General features: G+C 39.6%; 1 protein-coding gene across 1 annotated transcript in view; it reads right to left on the reverse strand.

Annotated features, from left to right (window-relative positions):
* Positions 1-868: 868 nt before the first annotated feature.
* Lamc1 (laminin subunit gamma 1) overlaps positions 869-15,371 on the reverse strand; it is a 126,585-nt gene continuing 112,082 nt past the window's right edge. Inside the window, exons 22-28 of the mRNA XM_020169483.2 lie at positions 14,901-15,045; positions 13,412-13,561; positions 12,602-12,716; positions 11,296-11,495; positions 9,896-10,054; positions 7,633-7,732; positions 869-3,885 (exon numbers count right to left, since the gene is read on the reverse strand). Of these exons, the coding sequence (XP_020025072.2) occupies positions 3,629-3,885; positions 7,633-7,732; positions 9,896-10,054; positions 11,296-11,495; positions 12,602-12,716; positions 13,412-13,561; positions 14,901-15,045 (1,126 nt within the window). The 3' untranslated portion in view covers positions 869-3,628. The remainder of the gene's footprint in view (positions 3,886-7,632; positions 7,733-9,895; positions 10,055-11,295; positions 11,496-12,601; positions 12,717-13,411; positions 13,562-14,900; positions 15,046-15,371) is intronic.

A 15,371-nucleotide genomic window follows, 5' to 3' on the forward strand; every position in this document is an offset into this window, starting at 1 on the left:
GCCCAGGTAGGATTTGCATTTGCCTCTCAATGAGACCCTAAGAATGGGGGAACCATCTGGTAAAGGTTAAGAACAGGGTGAGAAAGCTAGTAACTAGTGCCCTCTAAAGCTTTCTCCTGGGAAGTCCATTTAGTAGAATTTACGTTCTTTACATAGTGTACCACAGTTATAACAATTAATAAGATCAGAAAGGCGGCATGGAATCCACAGAGACCCAGAATAAGCAGAATACTGAGGAGTACAGAGTACTGGGTCTGATGGCATGAAGGCTTTGGCCTTCCAAAATGGCTCCCCTGGCCTCAGATCGCTTCACCCTGCAGATGGGGTGGGGTCCTATGAGCTGCACCTGGTCTGTTAGTGCAGCCTCTTACTTGTACTTGGTTTTTCGGTTTATTCCATCATAGGTTTCAGAGTGTTTCTCATCTGAAGAAACCATCTTTAACTGAAGACACGGGACACTGAAGGATAACAAGGCAATTTTCCCATGCATTTGCTAATTAAAAATTGTTTTCAGTTGTTACTAATCAAGTATTTGGAGTATACCAGGTCCAGTAAGCTCCAGTCTGCAGGCCATGACCTGCTTTTGTAAGTAGCTTTATTGGAGCACATGCAATACATAAGCTCATCTGAAGGACAAACAGAGACTATACCTGCAAAGCCTAAAGTAATACTTCCTATCTAGCGTCTTACAGTTTGTTGACTTGCACATGACACTGAGTATTCCTATTTGAGAAAGGTTAAAAAAGGAAAAGTAATAGATTATTCTCAAGATAACAACTCACCCAAAGACACTATGAGCATTTTCCCATTCATAATTCCTTTTAAAACATCTCAGGTCCCCAGTGCTGTACAAAGACCACACCAAATATAAAGGGTTACAAATATTCAGATTTTATTATAAATAAAATACTGTTTTTATTTTAAACATAAAAAAGCCAAGTGTTGTGTTTTTATTAACCACCCTGGAGAGCAAGACCGTAGAGATTAAGGCAAACAACTAAAGTGGAGGCACACATAAAAAGGCCACAGTTGGAATCAAAAGGGCAAATTCTAGGGAAAAGTAGCAGTATATATTCCCCATGACACTCAGCATTCTGCAGCAGCCATTTTGTCGATTTTATTACATAAAATACAGATAACTGGAACTATACAATAAAATAATGGCTGTACTGCAGGAGTGTAATTAGGTATCATCTTGTAAAGAACTTCCATTTTTAAAAATAAAATTCTGTTTAAAAATATACCGTACAGATGGAGAATATAAAAACAAACAAGCCAAGACAAAAAAACCTTCCACCGTGGCCTCAGATTTGCTGGAGTGAACCTGACCCAAATGACCTTGACAATCTATTTTCAGTCCTTTTCCTGCAACCATGACCAAAATGCATATGTTGGGGTGGTGGCCACTTAATAAGAGGAACTGGCTGGGAAGCACGGATGTGAAAACTTGGCAAGGAAGAGCCCCATACCACCTGTGAGTAGAGGAGGCCTGAGAAGAGCAAGAATGAAAGCTTAGGGGATGCCAAGTCAAGCATTCATGATAACCTCTGGTATACCCCAAGGAGACAGAAACAGGAAAGGGATCAAGAACTGAGCACAGCACCTCACCCCACCTCCCTATCATCAGTAGCACTACTCGTGAATACCTCAAAGTGCTTGGCTATGTACTCCCTTACAAAACCAATCATCCAGCTGAAAGAAATGCTGGAAAAAATATTTATTTCTAGCTTATCCCTGCCTAGACCCACAATGGTGTCCAAGTCCCCTTTCAAAACTTTCCTAAATCCACCATATCCTGTCAGCTTGACATCCTGCTCTGGAACAGGCACGAAGAACAACATGGTGCTGGCAGCTTAGGAACATCAGCACTGCAGTGAAGAGGGCTGAGTTACCTCTTTAGTCTGCAGTAGGGGAAAGCAGGCTGATAGTCATTTTACACAATGGAGATGCTGCAAACACAAGGTAGAGAACGCAAAATACTGGGGAGCAAATACAATTCAAAGAGTTCTAGATGCAAGGGAAGAGATATATAGGTACATTGTGCCAGTGAAGAGGAAAAACTGAGCAAAGAAGTGAACAGACAGTGCCATTCTAGAAATAGGACCAAGTATATTTACATAAATTCCTTACTCTATAATCATGATAAACAAAAAAAAAACCATTCACACAAAAATATAAATTTGAAATAATTAATAGCACCAGTGTGTCAGATAATAGTTTCTTTCCCCCGATACGCAAAGTACAAAGTTGCATAGTGTTAAAGACTATATATGAATCTCAAAGGCAGGTTGGTAGGAGGGGGTGGCAGGGAATTGTCATGCTGTGGTCTTAAAAGAAAACCACAGAGCTAAGGATCAAAGGTTGAGAAGCCCACTAGAAAACTCCACACGTGGTTCTTCCCTCTCCTGGGAGAGGAAAGGTTTAGAGTGGGTTGAATCACAAAGTACAGGAACTAGATGGTGTTGGCAGCTGTGTAAAATACTGAGTGCAAGCATTTGTCACCAGGATTTGGCAAACAATGTGTTTTGAGGAATTCCAGAAAATGGAAACATCAGAAAACTGGAGCTAAGTGTCAAACATTTCATCTCTCTCTAGAAGAAAAAAAAAATGCATAGATGGGATCCTGACACTACAAGTTACATCTGTTTTATCCCTTTTCTAGAAAAGACTGGGACAAGGTTTCCTTTTCTTTTGTTTGCCAAGATCTTAGAGACCAACTGTTCTCTGACAGGTACCTTAACATGAGTTCCAAGACTAACATACTAACAAAGCTCTTAAAATTTGATTTTTGAGAAAAACTTTAGTGGTTATCATATCCCTGTTTCTTCTGTATAAGTCCCATTTATAAGAATATTAAAAGATGTCTATTGGTCTAGTGGTGAGTGCAAGCTGCCCATCCAGATTTATATTATCAGCTGCCTAAAGATCTGAAAAAAGTTAATCTTCCTAGTCAATTATTAATAAAGGAGAAAATCTTCAGTCTACTTCAACCACATTCTCCTGGAGACTTATCATAAATAACTGCATCCTTACACATGGATGGCTCAGTGTCCTATACTCAAAACAGCTAGCATGACTGATGGATGGCTACAGACACTCTAAGTGACCAATGCCTTTGGTGCAAGAGGTTTACTTCCTTTTGCTTAGAGGAGGGCAGAAGATGCAGATGCACTTTCTTTATCCATGGACTGCACAGACTGGCCATCACCACACTGTGATTAGGAGCCAAACTTTTCCTTCATAGAGACAAGAGTATGAGACTGAGGAGGTTCTGCTGGTTTTGATGCGGGAGGGAGAGCCGTTTGCTCTGCCCTGGCATATGAGGATTCGTATGATATGTTTATGCCACTGAAGGATGCTACGTCCTCAGGCAAATGAGAAGGGAAAGTGTGGGTAAGGTAGCAAAATAAGTGGAGGAGAGACTTTATTAGATAAAACCCTTTGTTCCCAGTTCCGGATGTTTAATTTGCTTCTCTTTAAACTCTGTGACTTTTCCTGGTTCAAAAGGACAGTGATGGAGAGCAGCAGAGAAGTGGGGGTCTGAAAAATGTAATCTTTGTGTCAAGGCACTCTGTAGCCTCACAAGTGCTCCCCTGTCAGGGGGTGCTGTCTTCTAGCCCTCCCTTCGCTAGGGCTTCTCAATGGATGGGGTGTTGAAGCAGCCGGACGGTAAGGTCTTCTTGATGTCCTCCAGGTTGCGAATGTCCTTCATGATCTCTTCAATGTCTCGGTTGTAGTCCATGATGGCAGCCTCCTGCTTCTTGGCTTCATTCTCCAGGTCAGACACTTTCCTGTCAATATCACTGACCTTCATTTCATCTTTGGCTTTGTTCAGGGTGCCTTCAATCTCATTGAGCTTGTTTAAGTCCACTGTGTCCAGCTGCCCTGTAGAGTTGAGACAGTACACAAAAGAGAAACAGACGCATTCAGTAAGAACTACACCATCACTCCACAAGTATCTCCACTTGCCTTTTTATAAACTAAGCCCAGCAGCTGCCAAGAATCAAAAAGGCCTTGACTTGCAGGCTGTTGTATGTGACATACACAACGTGAACCAAGCACAGAAGCTGACCTAGCCCAGCAGGAATGGGTCACAGCACGTAATTAATATTGGACTGGGTGCTTTTTTCTGAGAAAATGGTTTTTGCAGACCATTTCTAAATGCACAGCTACTGTGTCCTAGACCGTCAGCTTCATTTATGGTTTTGAAGGTCATCTGGTAACAATGAATACCTCTATAGCAGGATATAAAATCAACACAGAAAAATCATTAGCATTTCTATACACTAACAATGAGCAAACGGAAAAAGAATGTATGAAAACAATTCCATTTACAATAGCCTCAAAAAAAATCAAATACCTAGGTGTAAACCTAACAAAAGATGTGAAAGACCTCTACAAGGAAAACTATACACTTCTGAAGAAAGAGATTGGGGAAGACTATAGAAAGTGGAGAGATCTCCCATGCTCATGGATTGGTAGAATCAACATAGTAAAAATGTCGATACTACCCAAAGTAATCTACATGTTTAATGCAATTCCCATCAAAATTCCAATGACATTCATTAAAGAGATTGAAAAATCTACTGTGAAATTTATATGGAAACACAAGAGGCCACGAATAGCCAAGGCAATACTCAGTCAAAAGAACAATCCAGGAGGTATCACAATACCTGACTTCAAACTATATTACAAAGCAATAACAATAAAAACAGCATGGTACTGGCACAAAAACAGACATGAAGACCAGTGGAACAGAATAGAGGATCCAGATATGAAGCCACACAACTATAAGCAACTTATCTTTGACAAAGGAGCTAAAAATATACGATGGAGAAATAGCAGCCTCTTCAACAAAAACTGCTGGGAAAACTGGTTAGCAGTCTGCAAAAAACTGAAACTAGATCCATGTATATCACCCTATACCAAGATTAACTCAAAATGGATCAAGGATCTTAATATCAGACCCCAAACTCTTAAGTTGATACAAGAAAGAGTAGGAAATACTCTGGAGTTAGTAGGTATAGGTAAGAACTTTCTCAATGAAACCCCAGCAGCACAGCAACTAAGAGATAGCATAGATAAATGGGACCTCATAAAACTAAAAAGCTTCTGTTCATCAAAAGAAATGGTCTCTAAACTGAAGAGAACACCCACAGAGTGGGAGAAAATATTTGCCAATTATACATCAGACAAAGGACTGATAACCAGAATATACAGGGAACTTAAAAAACTAAATTCTCCCAAAAGTAATGAACCAATAAAGAAATGGGCATGTGAACTAAACAGAACTTTCTCAAAAGAAGAAATTCAAATGGCCAGAAAACACATGAAAAAATGCTCACCATCTCTAGCAATAAAGGAAATGCAAATTAAAACCACACTAAGATTCCACCTCACCCCTGTTAGAATAGCCATCATCAGGAAAACCACCAACAGGTGTTGGCGAGGATGCGGGGAAAAAGGAACCCTCTTACACTGTTGGTGGGAATGTAGACTAGTACAACCACTCTGGAAAAAAATTTGGAGGCTACTTAAAAAGCTGGACATCGATCTACCATTTGATCCAGCAATGGATATACCCAAAAGACTGTTACTACAGAGGCACCTGCACATCCATGTTTATTGCGGCACTATTCACAATAGCCAAGTTATGGAAACAGCCAAGATGCCCCACCACTGACGAATGGATTAAGAAAATGTGGTATCTATACACAATGGAATTTTATGCAGCCATGAAGAAGAACGAAATGTTATCATTCGCTGGTAAATGGATGGAATTGGAGAACATCATTCTGAGTGAGGTTAGCCTGGCTCAAAAGACCAAAAATCGTATGTTCTCCCTCATATGTGGACATTAGATCAAGGGCAAACACAACAAGGGGATTGGACTAGGAGCACATGATAAAAGCGAGAGCACACAAGGGAGGGGTGGGGATAGGTAAGACACCTAAAAAACTAGCTAGCATTTGTTGCCCTTAATGCAGAGAAACTAAAGCAGATACCTTAAAGCAACTGAGGCCAATAGGAAAAGGGGACCAGGAACTAGAGAAAAGGTTAGATCAAAAAGAATTAACCTAGAAGGTAACACCCACGCACAGGAAATCAATGTGAGTCAATGCCCTGTATAGCCATCCTTATCTCAACCAGCAAAACCCCTTGTTCCTTCCTATTATTGCTTATACTCTCTCTACAACAAAATTAGAGATAAGGGCAAAATAGTTTCTGCTGGGTATTGAGGGGTGGGAGCGGGAGGGGGTGGAGTGGGTGGTAAGGGAGGGGGTGGGGGCAGGGGGGAGAAATGAACCAAGCCTTGTATGCACATATGAATAATAAAAGAAAAATGAAAAAAAAAAAAAAACAATGAATACCTCTTTCAGCTTTATATATGCAATCTGTGTGTCATTTCAGAGTCATCCAAAGTATGCAAAAATCTCTACGATAAGAATCCTTAGCTCTTAAGAGTACAAGGAGGGGTGTCATTTCCCGTTTTCAGGAGTTAGACAGTATTGCAGGCCTTCTTATGGAAAATGGCCAAGGCTGAAACAATTTCAGCAAAGCTTCAATATAGATGTTGCAAGGAAGAGGTTCTTTTGAAAGAAACTGCTCCATAATAAAGGAAAACAGATACAAAGAGGAGCAGTTCATTCATAATCTACTTGATTAAATTTCTATTAACCAGTTTACCTCAGTGATTCTGGGATATTAAATAATTTGCCTAAGTTTGCATAACCTTGAGGTAGTAAAGCAAAAATTCTATCCCAAATCTAACTAATTTTAGAGTTCAGCTTGTTCCTCCACAAAAATCTTTCTCTTCTAGCTTACTTTCATATTTAAATCCACCTGCTGGCATGTAATTTATTATTCTCAACATTTTAGGCAGATAAAAAATACCCCCCAGGAAAAAACTCTATAAAACAAAACACATTGATCTTTAAAGGCTAGCAAATGAAAATATAATGCCTCACTACAAAGAGTCCTAGTTAGAGTACTAAAACTTCATAATGGAGTCTGGTAACAAAAGTACATCTGTCCTAAAATGAAGTCAGCTTCCAACCAAACTTGATTAAAAGGATGTTGCAGAATGCCTATAATTCCTTGAAAAATCAAGGCATAAAAGCTTTCACCTCACCAAACTCTCCTTTACTTGGCAAATGAAGAGAATTCTGTGAAGTCATGACCAGTGTAAAGTATACTTTTACTCCATCATTGAATCCTTCCTTCCCTTTAAGTCCCTCAAAGATGCTCTGCCAGTAAAATAAGATAATAATCACTGGACCTGAAAATGATAATGAACCTGGACCATAAGTGAGTTCTGCTACCTGACAGGATATTTTCAAAATGTAAGAAGATGATCCTTAAACCATGGCGCTCTATTTATGGTAGATGGAAAGCACCTGTACAGCTCACAAACATTTCAGTACTGTAACCATGCAAGCTCATGGTAAAGATTCCGCCATGCAAGACACATATGTGTCTTAAAAATATGCAAGAGCTAAAAGAAATATCAGTAATTTAATAAACGATTTTAGAGAGATTCATGTATTAATCTGCTTTTGAGTCAACTACATTGGATCTCCAAAACAGTAAAAGGGTTCAGAGACTGAGTAAAATGACTCCATGGCTACTAACCTAGCTGCTCCAAGAGGCCATTAATCAGGTTGAGGAGGCTGTTAACAGTGTTTTTGGCCTTCCGGGCATTGATCTCAGCTTCCTGAGCAGCCTGTGAAGCCTGTGGAAGAAAAAGGGCAAATGATATAAATAATTCTAAATATATGCTTTCATCTTCTTTAAATGTTTTCCCCAACTGAGCCAGCCAATCTAATTTTTAGCCGTTTTCCCTTCCCGTAACTCATGAAGTCACCATCTCTCACTGCAGGTTTCTGGGGCTGTATCTTCAGGCTGAGGATGTGCTATGTCTGCCACAAGGAGCAGTCATGGATGGACAGTCAGTATGCCTCCCTCATTACACTAAAATCAGTACTGTCCTTTTCTCATTCTCCTACTCAAGAATACATGGAAGTGTATTCATACCAAAATCCATCAAGCAGAAACAGGCTGCTTCTTAAAGGTAAGTATAGAAAATATATTTTAGAGCCAAAACATGGACACTCTTAGGGAGTTATTAGAAATATACTCTATTCTCACAAAATTTTCATAAAGGAAGCTTTTCCGTAAATTTCCTCCTGCCCCAACTGTGTAACCACAGTGCCACAATCGCTCTCTCTCATTTTTTGGGACAATACAATTGACATTTTCAAAATCAACCAAAGGTAAATATATTTGGGGAAGTTCCATGAAACCTGAACAAATACACAGAGCGTGAGTCACAGGAAACAGCAGTGGAAGAGGAAGTATCTAAATATCAGAAAACAGATGCTCTCACAAGTAAATCTAGTCAAGATATAAATGAGTAGCTTTGAGCTCCCTACCACATAATTATTTTTCCTAGTTTTCGGGTCAAGACAAAGCAAACATTTGGGGATCAAAACAATGTGAAAATTCTAAAAAAAAAAAGGCAAAAAAAAAATCCTTCATAAATAAATGATTAATCTCTGTTCAAATTGCAGCTGTTCTTACTGAGCTTGCACAGGCGTTCCAGCAGGCATGCTGGGAGAGGGACACAGGACTTTGCTCTGGCCGCCAAAAGCAACCCTGCTGTAGTTAACCTGTGGTCTCCAGCCTCCACTTCCAGGAAAAACCATAACCTTCATGCTTTGGTTAAAAAACATATGTTACAGACTCAAACAATACTGGTCAAATGCTGGCCTTTCAGAATTGGTGTAAATTCAAGTGGGATAGTGTACGTGAGGGTGGTTTATGTTCTTTAGAAATTATTTACACACAATAACAAAAGATGGTTCTTCTTTCTAACTTTTGAACTAAATCCTCTTTCCATTATCCTCTTTTGGAGCTCATAAAGAATTTGTCCTTTGCTTTCTTTCAATAGACTCTAAATGAATGTTTCTATAAACACATTAAAAATGAATCCATAGACTCTCAGCACGTATGAAAAATACCTATTATTACTTAATGGAAATTTCCACTTGAGCCACACTATCTCACAGAAAGTTAGGACAGCACGAACAAAAAACAAAAAGCATTAAAAAAAAAAAAACCAGGTATTTGCACAGAAATGCTTCCTGGTATCACTTCCCTGCCCTTACTTTTCTCCTTTTTGTCCCAAGGTAAAAAGGACTTGGGGGTGGGGGAAGGGAGCTATATTTTAGGAGCAGTGAAAGAAAGGGCTCCTTCCTTATACTGAAAGTATGCAAGGCAACAAGTTTGTGTGTATCATTACTATAATGGCTACATTAAAGTGGAAGGGAACATTCCCATTTTGACTCCATCAAATTCTTTCCAAAGTAAAATACAGCATAGAACACAAAAATGGACCCTAGTTCTTCCTTGAACCATTCCATTCACAAGTCAATTTTGTTATAAATGGTGTGATGCATACATGTTGTCACAGAAGGGGAAAAATTAAAGTGGGTTAAAGCTTGGCATGCTTTGGTGGGGTGGTAGGGAATGCTATCTTCAAAATTTCTTATATATAAGAAACCGGGCTTTGTCTCTAAGGAGCAAGTTGCATTCCCTTTTATGAATTACCCATTTAAAAATAAATCACTTTAAAATGTCCTAAAACCTCAGACGTGTAAGATCATGTTCTGCTTGTAACTGAGGGTAGGTCTGGGACAGGACAATTGTGCAACAGAAATACCTCACAGAAGATCCAAATTCTTTGTCTTTTATGTAAGCTACTAACCCAGTTCTTGACCAGAAATGCAATGAAAAACAGATGTTCAATGAAAAAGACTCTTTCAACAAGCTGGGGATCTTTACTACTGGACATCCTTCACTTTCTGTCCATAAGCAAATATGCCAAGCCTCTTACCATCCCTGCCATCATCATGTCCTGATCAGCATCATCTTGCTTCCTCTTCAGTTCTTTCTCTGCTTCTTGTAGTTGCCTCAACATACTATTCACCTCATTATCCAGATCTGTAACTTCTGCAAAAGTTCTTTCAGCTTCCGCCTTGGTGCTGGTAGCATTCTAGGAACAAAATAAGGAAACTGTTAATTAAAAACAGCTTGAGCTTTTCTAAAGGATGCTCTTAGTCCTTTTGTAATTTATAAAATGGCTCAAAATACAATCCAGAAAGAACAGAACAATATATACAATCTCGTGACATACCACTTAGGTTCCAAATAATAGTAATAAAAAACATTACTATTAATATAATAGCATTTTATATTTTATAAAGCACTTTCATTTGTATTCTCTTTCCTAATCTTTGAAACTTATTGTTCTATTATTGCCACTTTTAGTTGATGTCACACAGATAGCAAATGATAAACATTTGCTGATCACATCATATTGATCAGACTCTTTCACTTGAATAAATTTTAAATTCAAAGCTAGCCTAGTTATTCTTGGAAGTTACAAAAAGGATCTGGATCATTTTCACAATCCTGAAATATGAGCATTTTATAAAATATAATTATTCCAAAAGCCAACTCTTCTAAAGAAACTAAAAATTGCTGATTCTCAAGACACGTGATATTAGAATCAGCTCCAATCTCTCCTTTAAATAAGGCAAACAGGTTGACCTTTAAGCAGGAAAGAGTTGGCTTGAATAAATTACTCTTTAAGGTGAGTGTGAAGCATCTCAGCAGCAGAGGTAGCGAAAGTCACAAGAGGAGCTTAGGGCAATATGCTTGAAAGAGGGTATTGAAAGTTTTGCTGATAGAGCACTCTCCCATATAACATTGAAAAAAACATCACTTGTCCAGGCCCAAGAAGTACACTTCTTTAGGAGGTATCTGATTTTAAATTTTTTATTATCCTATTATTGTTGTACTAGGTGTACACTATGACGTTTACAAAAGTGTTTCAATGTATCTTAGTTAAATTCATCCCTCTATCATTCTGCTTTATCTCCCCTCTCCCCATTCTTAGAATAGTTTTAACAGGTCTCATTTTCCCATTTTCATATAGGAGTACACAATATTGCCACCATATTCAGGTGGTATATGAGTTTTGAGGGAAGGGGCTCTAAAGCCCTCTGAAGCCATCCCCCCTCCTGAGAACTCAGATTTACAATGAGACATAGTTGAAAATGTAAAGTCCTTTTACTGATTCCCCTTCTTCAATATGGTAACATTCTCTAATGTCTAGTTTAAAAGAAAAACAAGGATGACTCAAGAGTTTACTGGAGTGGAGGAAAAACTCCTGGAGGTCTGCAAAGATACTGGGAAGAGTCTAGGGAAACTTTGAGAAGAGGAAGCACACACCTTTTGGACAGCACTGGCGATTCTCTCTGCCTCGTGGGCCTTGTTTTTGGCCTCCGTGGCATCTGCTGCTGCGTTACCCAGTGCCAGCTGTGCTTCCCTCGTCTTTTCATTGGCTTCGGCTATGGTCCGGTTGATGGCGGGAATCCTCTTTAGAGCTTCTTCTGCAGCTGTCTTGTTATCATTTACACGTTTATCAAAATCTAAAAGGAGTTCAAGGAATGCATTTGAACTAAGTTCCCAACAAGCAAAACGGGAGCCTTTCATGGAACTGCAACTGGATTTGTTTTATGATCAATAAAAGCCACGGGAAAAAAATGGAAACTGGAATGGCCTGAAATCTTAAAAGGGCAAAATACACATACATCTCTACATAGATTTCCCAGGAATAGTCTTATGAACATACATCTCTTTCTTCAAAGGGGATTTTTATTTGAAAACGTATTTTTGATTCTTTTGATTCATGTCACTGAGTACGGCATTACTACCACCTCGAGCAGTACTGAAAGCCACAACTTATTTAGTGTTTTTTGGGTATCAGGTACTGAGCTAAGCTTAGTGTCTCTGTGACACAGACATTGTACATTTATTTATTTATGTATTTATGTATGTATGTATGTGTTTGTTTACTTATTGATTGATTGATTAATTGTGGTACTGGGTTTGAACTCAGGGTCTGTCACTGACCAGGCAGATGCTCTATCACTTAAGCCACGTCCCCAGCCCTATATTTATAATGAGAAAAACTGATGACTAAAGAGATTAACTGGTAGATCAGGGACTCAAACCCAGACCTACTGAAAACAACGCCCATACTTTCAACTATTATCCTATAAATCCTCCTCATTTATAGAACCTATAATTATTTCATCAAAGATGAAGAAAGAAAAAAACCAAAAAATTAGATGTTATTGGCAGAAAAAGTGAGAGGCAACAATTTCCACTTACCAACATAAGTCAGCTAACTAGGCAGATCTTGGGTAGGTGACTTAGTCTAATGCAAACCCCACCATCCCAGTTTTGATTTTCAAACTGAAGAATGCAGGAGTAAAATGACATGAACACTCATATTTTTCTTTGACACACTTCTGCATGAGAAAAGTAGGGTGCTTGGAAGGAACTAAGCATGGCAACAATCTTGGTAACTATTAAATCTAAGTAATGAGTATATGGGAGTTACTATAGTATTATGTTCAGAGAATATCATGCTAAAAGAAGATGGAGGGAAGAGAAGGAGGAAGAAGGAAGGAGACTGCCCCAGTGGAGGAAGTGTACAAAATGCTGTTGTTATTTGACACCCCCCTCATACCTTTCAGGTTATTCAGAATGTCATTGGCTTCTTGTAAGGTATTTCGACCTTTTTTAGCAGCTTCTTCAGCAAGAGCCTTGGCAGCATCAGCTCGGGCTAGGAGCTGGTCAGCAGTCTGAAAATGCATAGCAAGTCAGGATGAATCCTCAAAACCCAAACCCTCACTTAGGCATCTCAAAGCTCTGACCGAGACTGCAGCATACACACATCAGGCCTAAGCATTATGTCAAAGGCCCTCCTCCGAACACTGTGTGGTTTGACAACTCTGCAACTGTGGTTATGTTATAGACACAGCTCATACCTGCTCTGCTTAAAATGTTGCCTCAAGAAACGATGCACCAGTCAGGTGCCAGTGGCTGACACCTGTAATCCAAGCCACTTGGGAGGCTGAGGTCAGGAAGATCACAGTTCAAGGCCAGGATAGGCAAAAAAGTTACTGAGCTGCTATCTCAACCAACAGCTGAATGCAGTGGTCATCCTAAGCTACATAAAATGAGATTGGGAGAATCACAGTTCCAAGCCAGCCTGGGCAAAGAAATCTGCAAGACCCCTCCATCTCAACAGGGGAAAAAATGTGGCCTGGTGGCACATACCTGTCATTACCTGGAAAGTGTAAAATAGGAGGATCACAGTCCAGGCAGGCCTTGGCAAAACGTGAGACCCAATCTTCAAAATACCCAGAGGAAAAAAGATCGGCAGGGTGGCTCAAGTGGTAGAGTGACCACCTAGCAAGCACCAGGCCTCTGAGTTCAAACCCCAGTACTGACAAAAATTTTTTTTTTAAAAAAGCACCCTACAAACTAAACCAACCTGCTGTTCAGCTTTCCCTTTCTCCAGAAGGTTCTTCACTTCAAGCTCCTTCCCCCTCATATCTTCTCTGAGGTCCTCATAATCCTTTAACTTCTGGTCAATGAGATGGTCGAGATCCGCAGCTTCTTTCTTTATTTTATTTGCTTCATTCTGTGAAAAGTAAGACCATTACAATGTAAATAAACAGTTAAAACTGATGAAAAGGTAGCTGAGGAACTCTGCAACACTTAATATTCACTCGATATTTTTAATTTTGTTTTAATTTATGTTTCAGTGGGGTGTTACTGGGGTTTGAATTCAGGGCCTCATGGTTGCGAGGCCGGCACTCTACCACTTGAGTGTTGCTCTCAGTCCTCTTTGATTGATTGATTGATAGACAGATAGACAGATAGACAGACAGACAGACAGACAGACAGTCCTGGGGTTGTGAACTCAGGGCCTCATGCTTGCAGGCACTCTACTACTTTAAACCTCTCTACCAGCCCTTTTTTGTGTTGGGTATTTTTGAGATAGGGGCTCACTTTTTGCCTGGGCTGACTCTGAGCCACAATCCTCCTTATCTCTGTCTCCCAAATCATTAGGATTACAGGCATGAGCTGGTGGGCACTGGCCCAACTGATATTTTTAAAAGTACAGCACAGGTCAAAATTTTGTAGACTTTTTTTTTTACTTGACTTCACTTTACACAGTGAAATCTCAACATTTCTGCATAATTTGATGAATTTTGGAAAAATCTATTTACCTAACCCACACCTCAATCGAGATACAGAATATTTCCATCATCCTAAGAAGGTTCCCTTGGATCCCCATCCAATCACTCTCTACCCCATCTTGTCCCCCTACTGTGGCCACAACTGTCATCATCATAGATCAGTCTTGTTCATTTTCAAACTTCACATGTGTGGAATCAGAAAGTATGTGCATGTCTGAAGAAACCTAAACCTTTCTGATATCAAGCCAACACCTCACATAAAGAGTGAAGTTCAGTAACTTTCAAGTTTCGTGTAAAATATACATTTATACAGAGTTTCATATGAGGAACTGTGATTAGAGGACAGATATGAAATAATATACAACCAATTCTCAACATTTTACCTGCCCCAGAGCATTCCAATATAGTTGGAATCATTTCATTGAAACTCTTCACTCTTATTGTTCCCTCAGCCTCTATCAGACAGTGCCTAGGAATAAGGGTCTCGGGGTACAGTGCTTTAAATAATTCAAACAGATTATAAAGTGGATTTATATGAAAGATTTGAGTGACTGTTCATATCACTGAAGTAGTCTTGCTATTTACTGTTTATAAACTTAAGACTCTTTGCCTTGATCAACTCTACTATCATACCTAAATTAGAACTGAGCTTTACCAGTGAGTCAGCTGGAGCACAGGGGAGGGAGATGCCAGGCAGTCAGAATGGCTCTTACAGACTGGAGAGGTAGGAGTTGTGCATAGTGACAGCAGTGACCATCAGAGCCTGTGCACACTTACCTCCAGTGCCTCTGAGTCCACAGGGGTGAGCTGAGCCACACTGGCATAGATCTCCACAGCTTTGTCACCTGCCCGCTTGGCCTCCTCGTGGACTCGGGCAGCCTGCTTCTCCAGATCCTGTGAGATGTTCTTTGCCTGCTCATACCTAAGGAACAAATGATGTGGCTCAATAAAAAAACAATGTTTTTAGCATCTTAATGCTAATCAGATTCAATCTAGCTTTCATCATGGTGGTAACAGTCCCAAAATCTCAAAGGAAGTACTGTATCAAATGCTCTCATTTTAATGCCAACATTTAGCTAAAATGGACATTTCACCTCATCACTTCTATTCTTTTCACCACATATAAATTGGGCAGGCATACCTAATCCAAAAATCCCAAATGTGAAATGCTCCAAAATCTGATATTTTTTTTTTTTGACATATGTAGCGTAGGCTGGCCTGAAACTCACTATGTATGGCTCTCCACGG

The sequence above is a fragment of the Castor canadensis genome, chromosome 11, assembly GCF_047511655.1.
Source record: "Castor canadensis chromosome 11, mCasCan1.hap1v2, whole genome shotgun sequence".
In the NCBI taxonomy this organism is placed as follows: domain Eukaryota; kingdom Metazoa; phylum Chordata; class Mammalia; order Rodentia; family Castoridae; genus Castor; species Castor canadensis.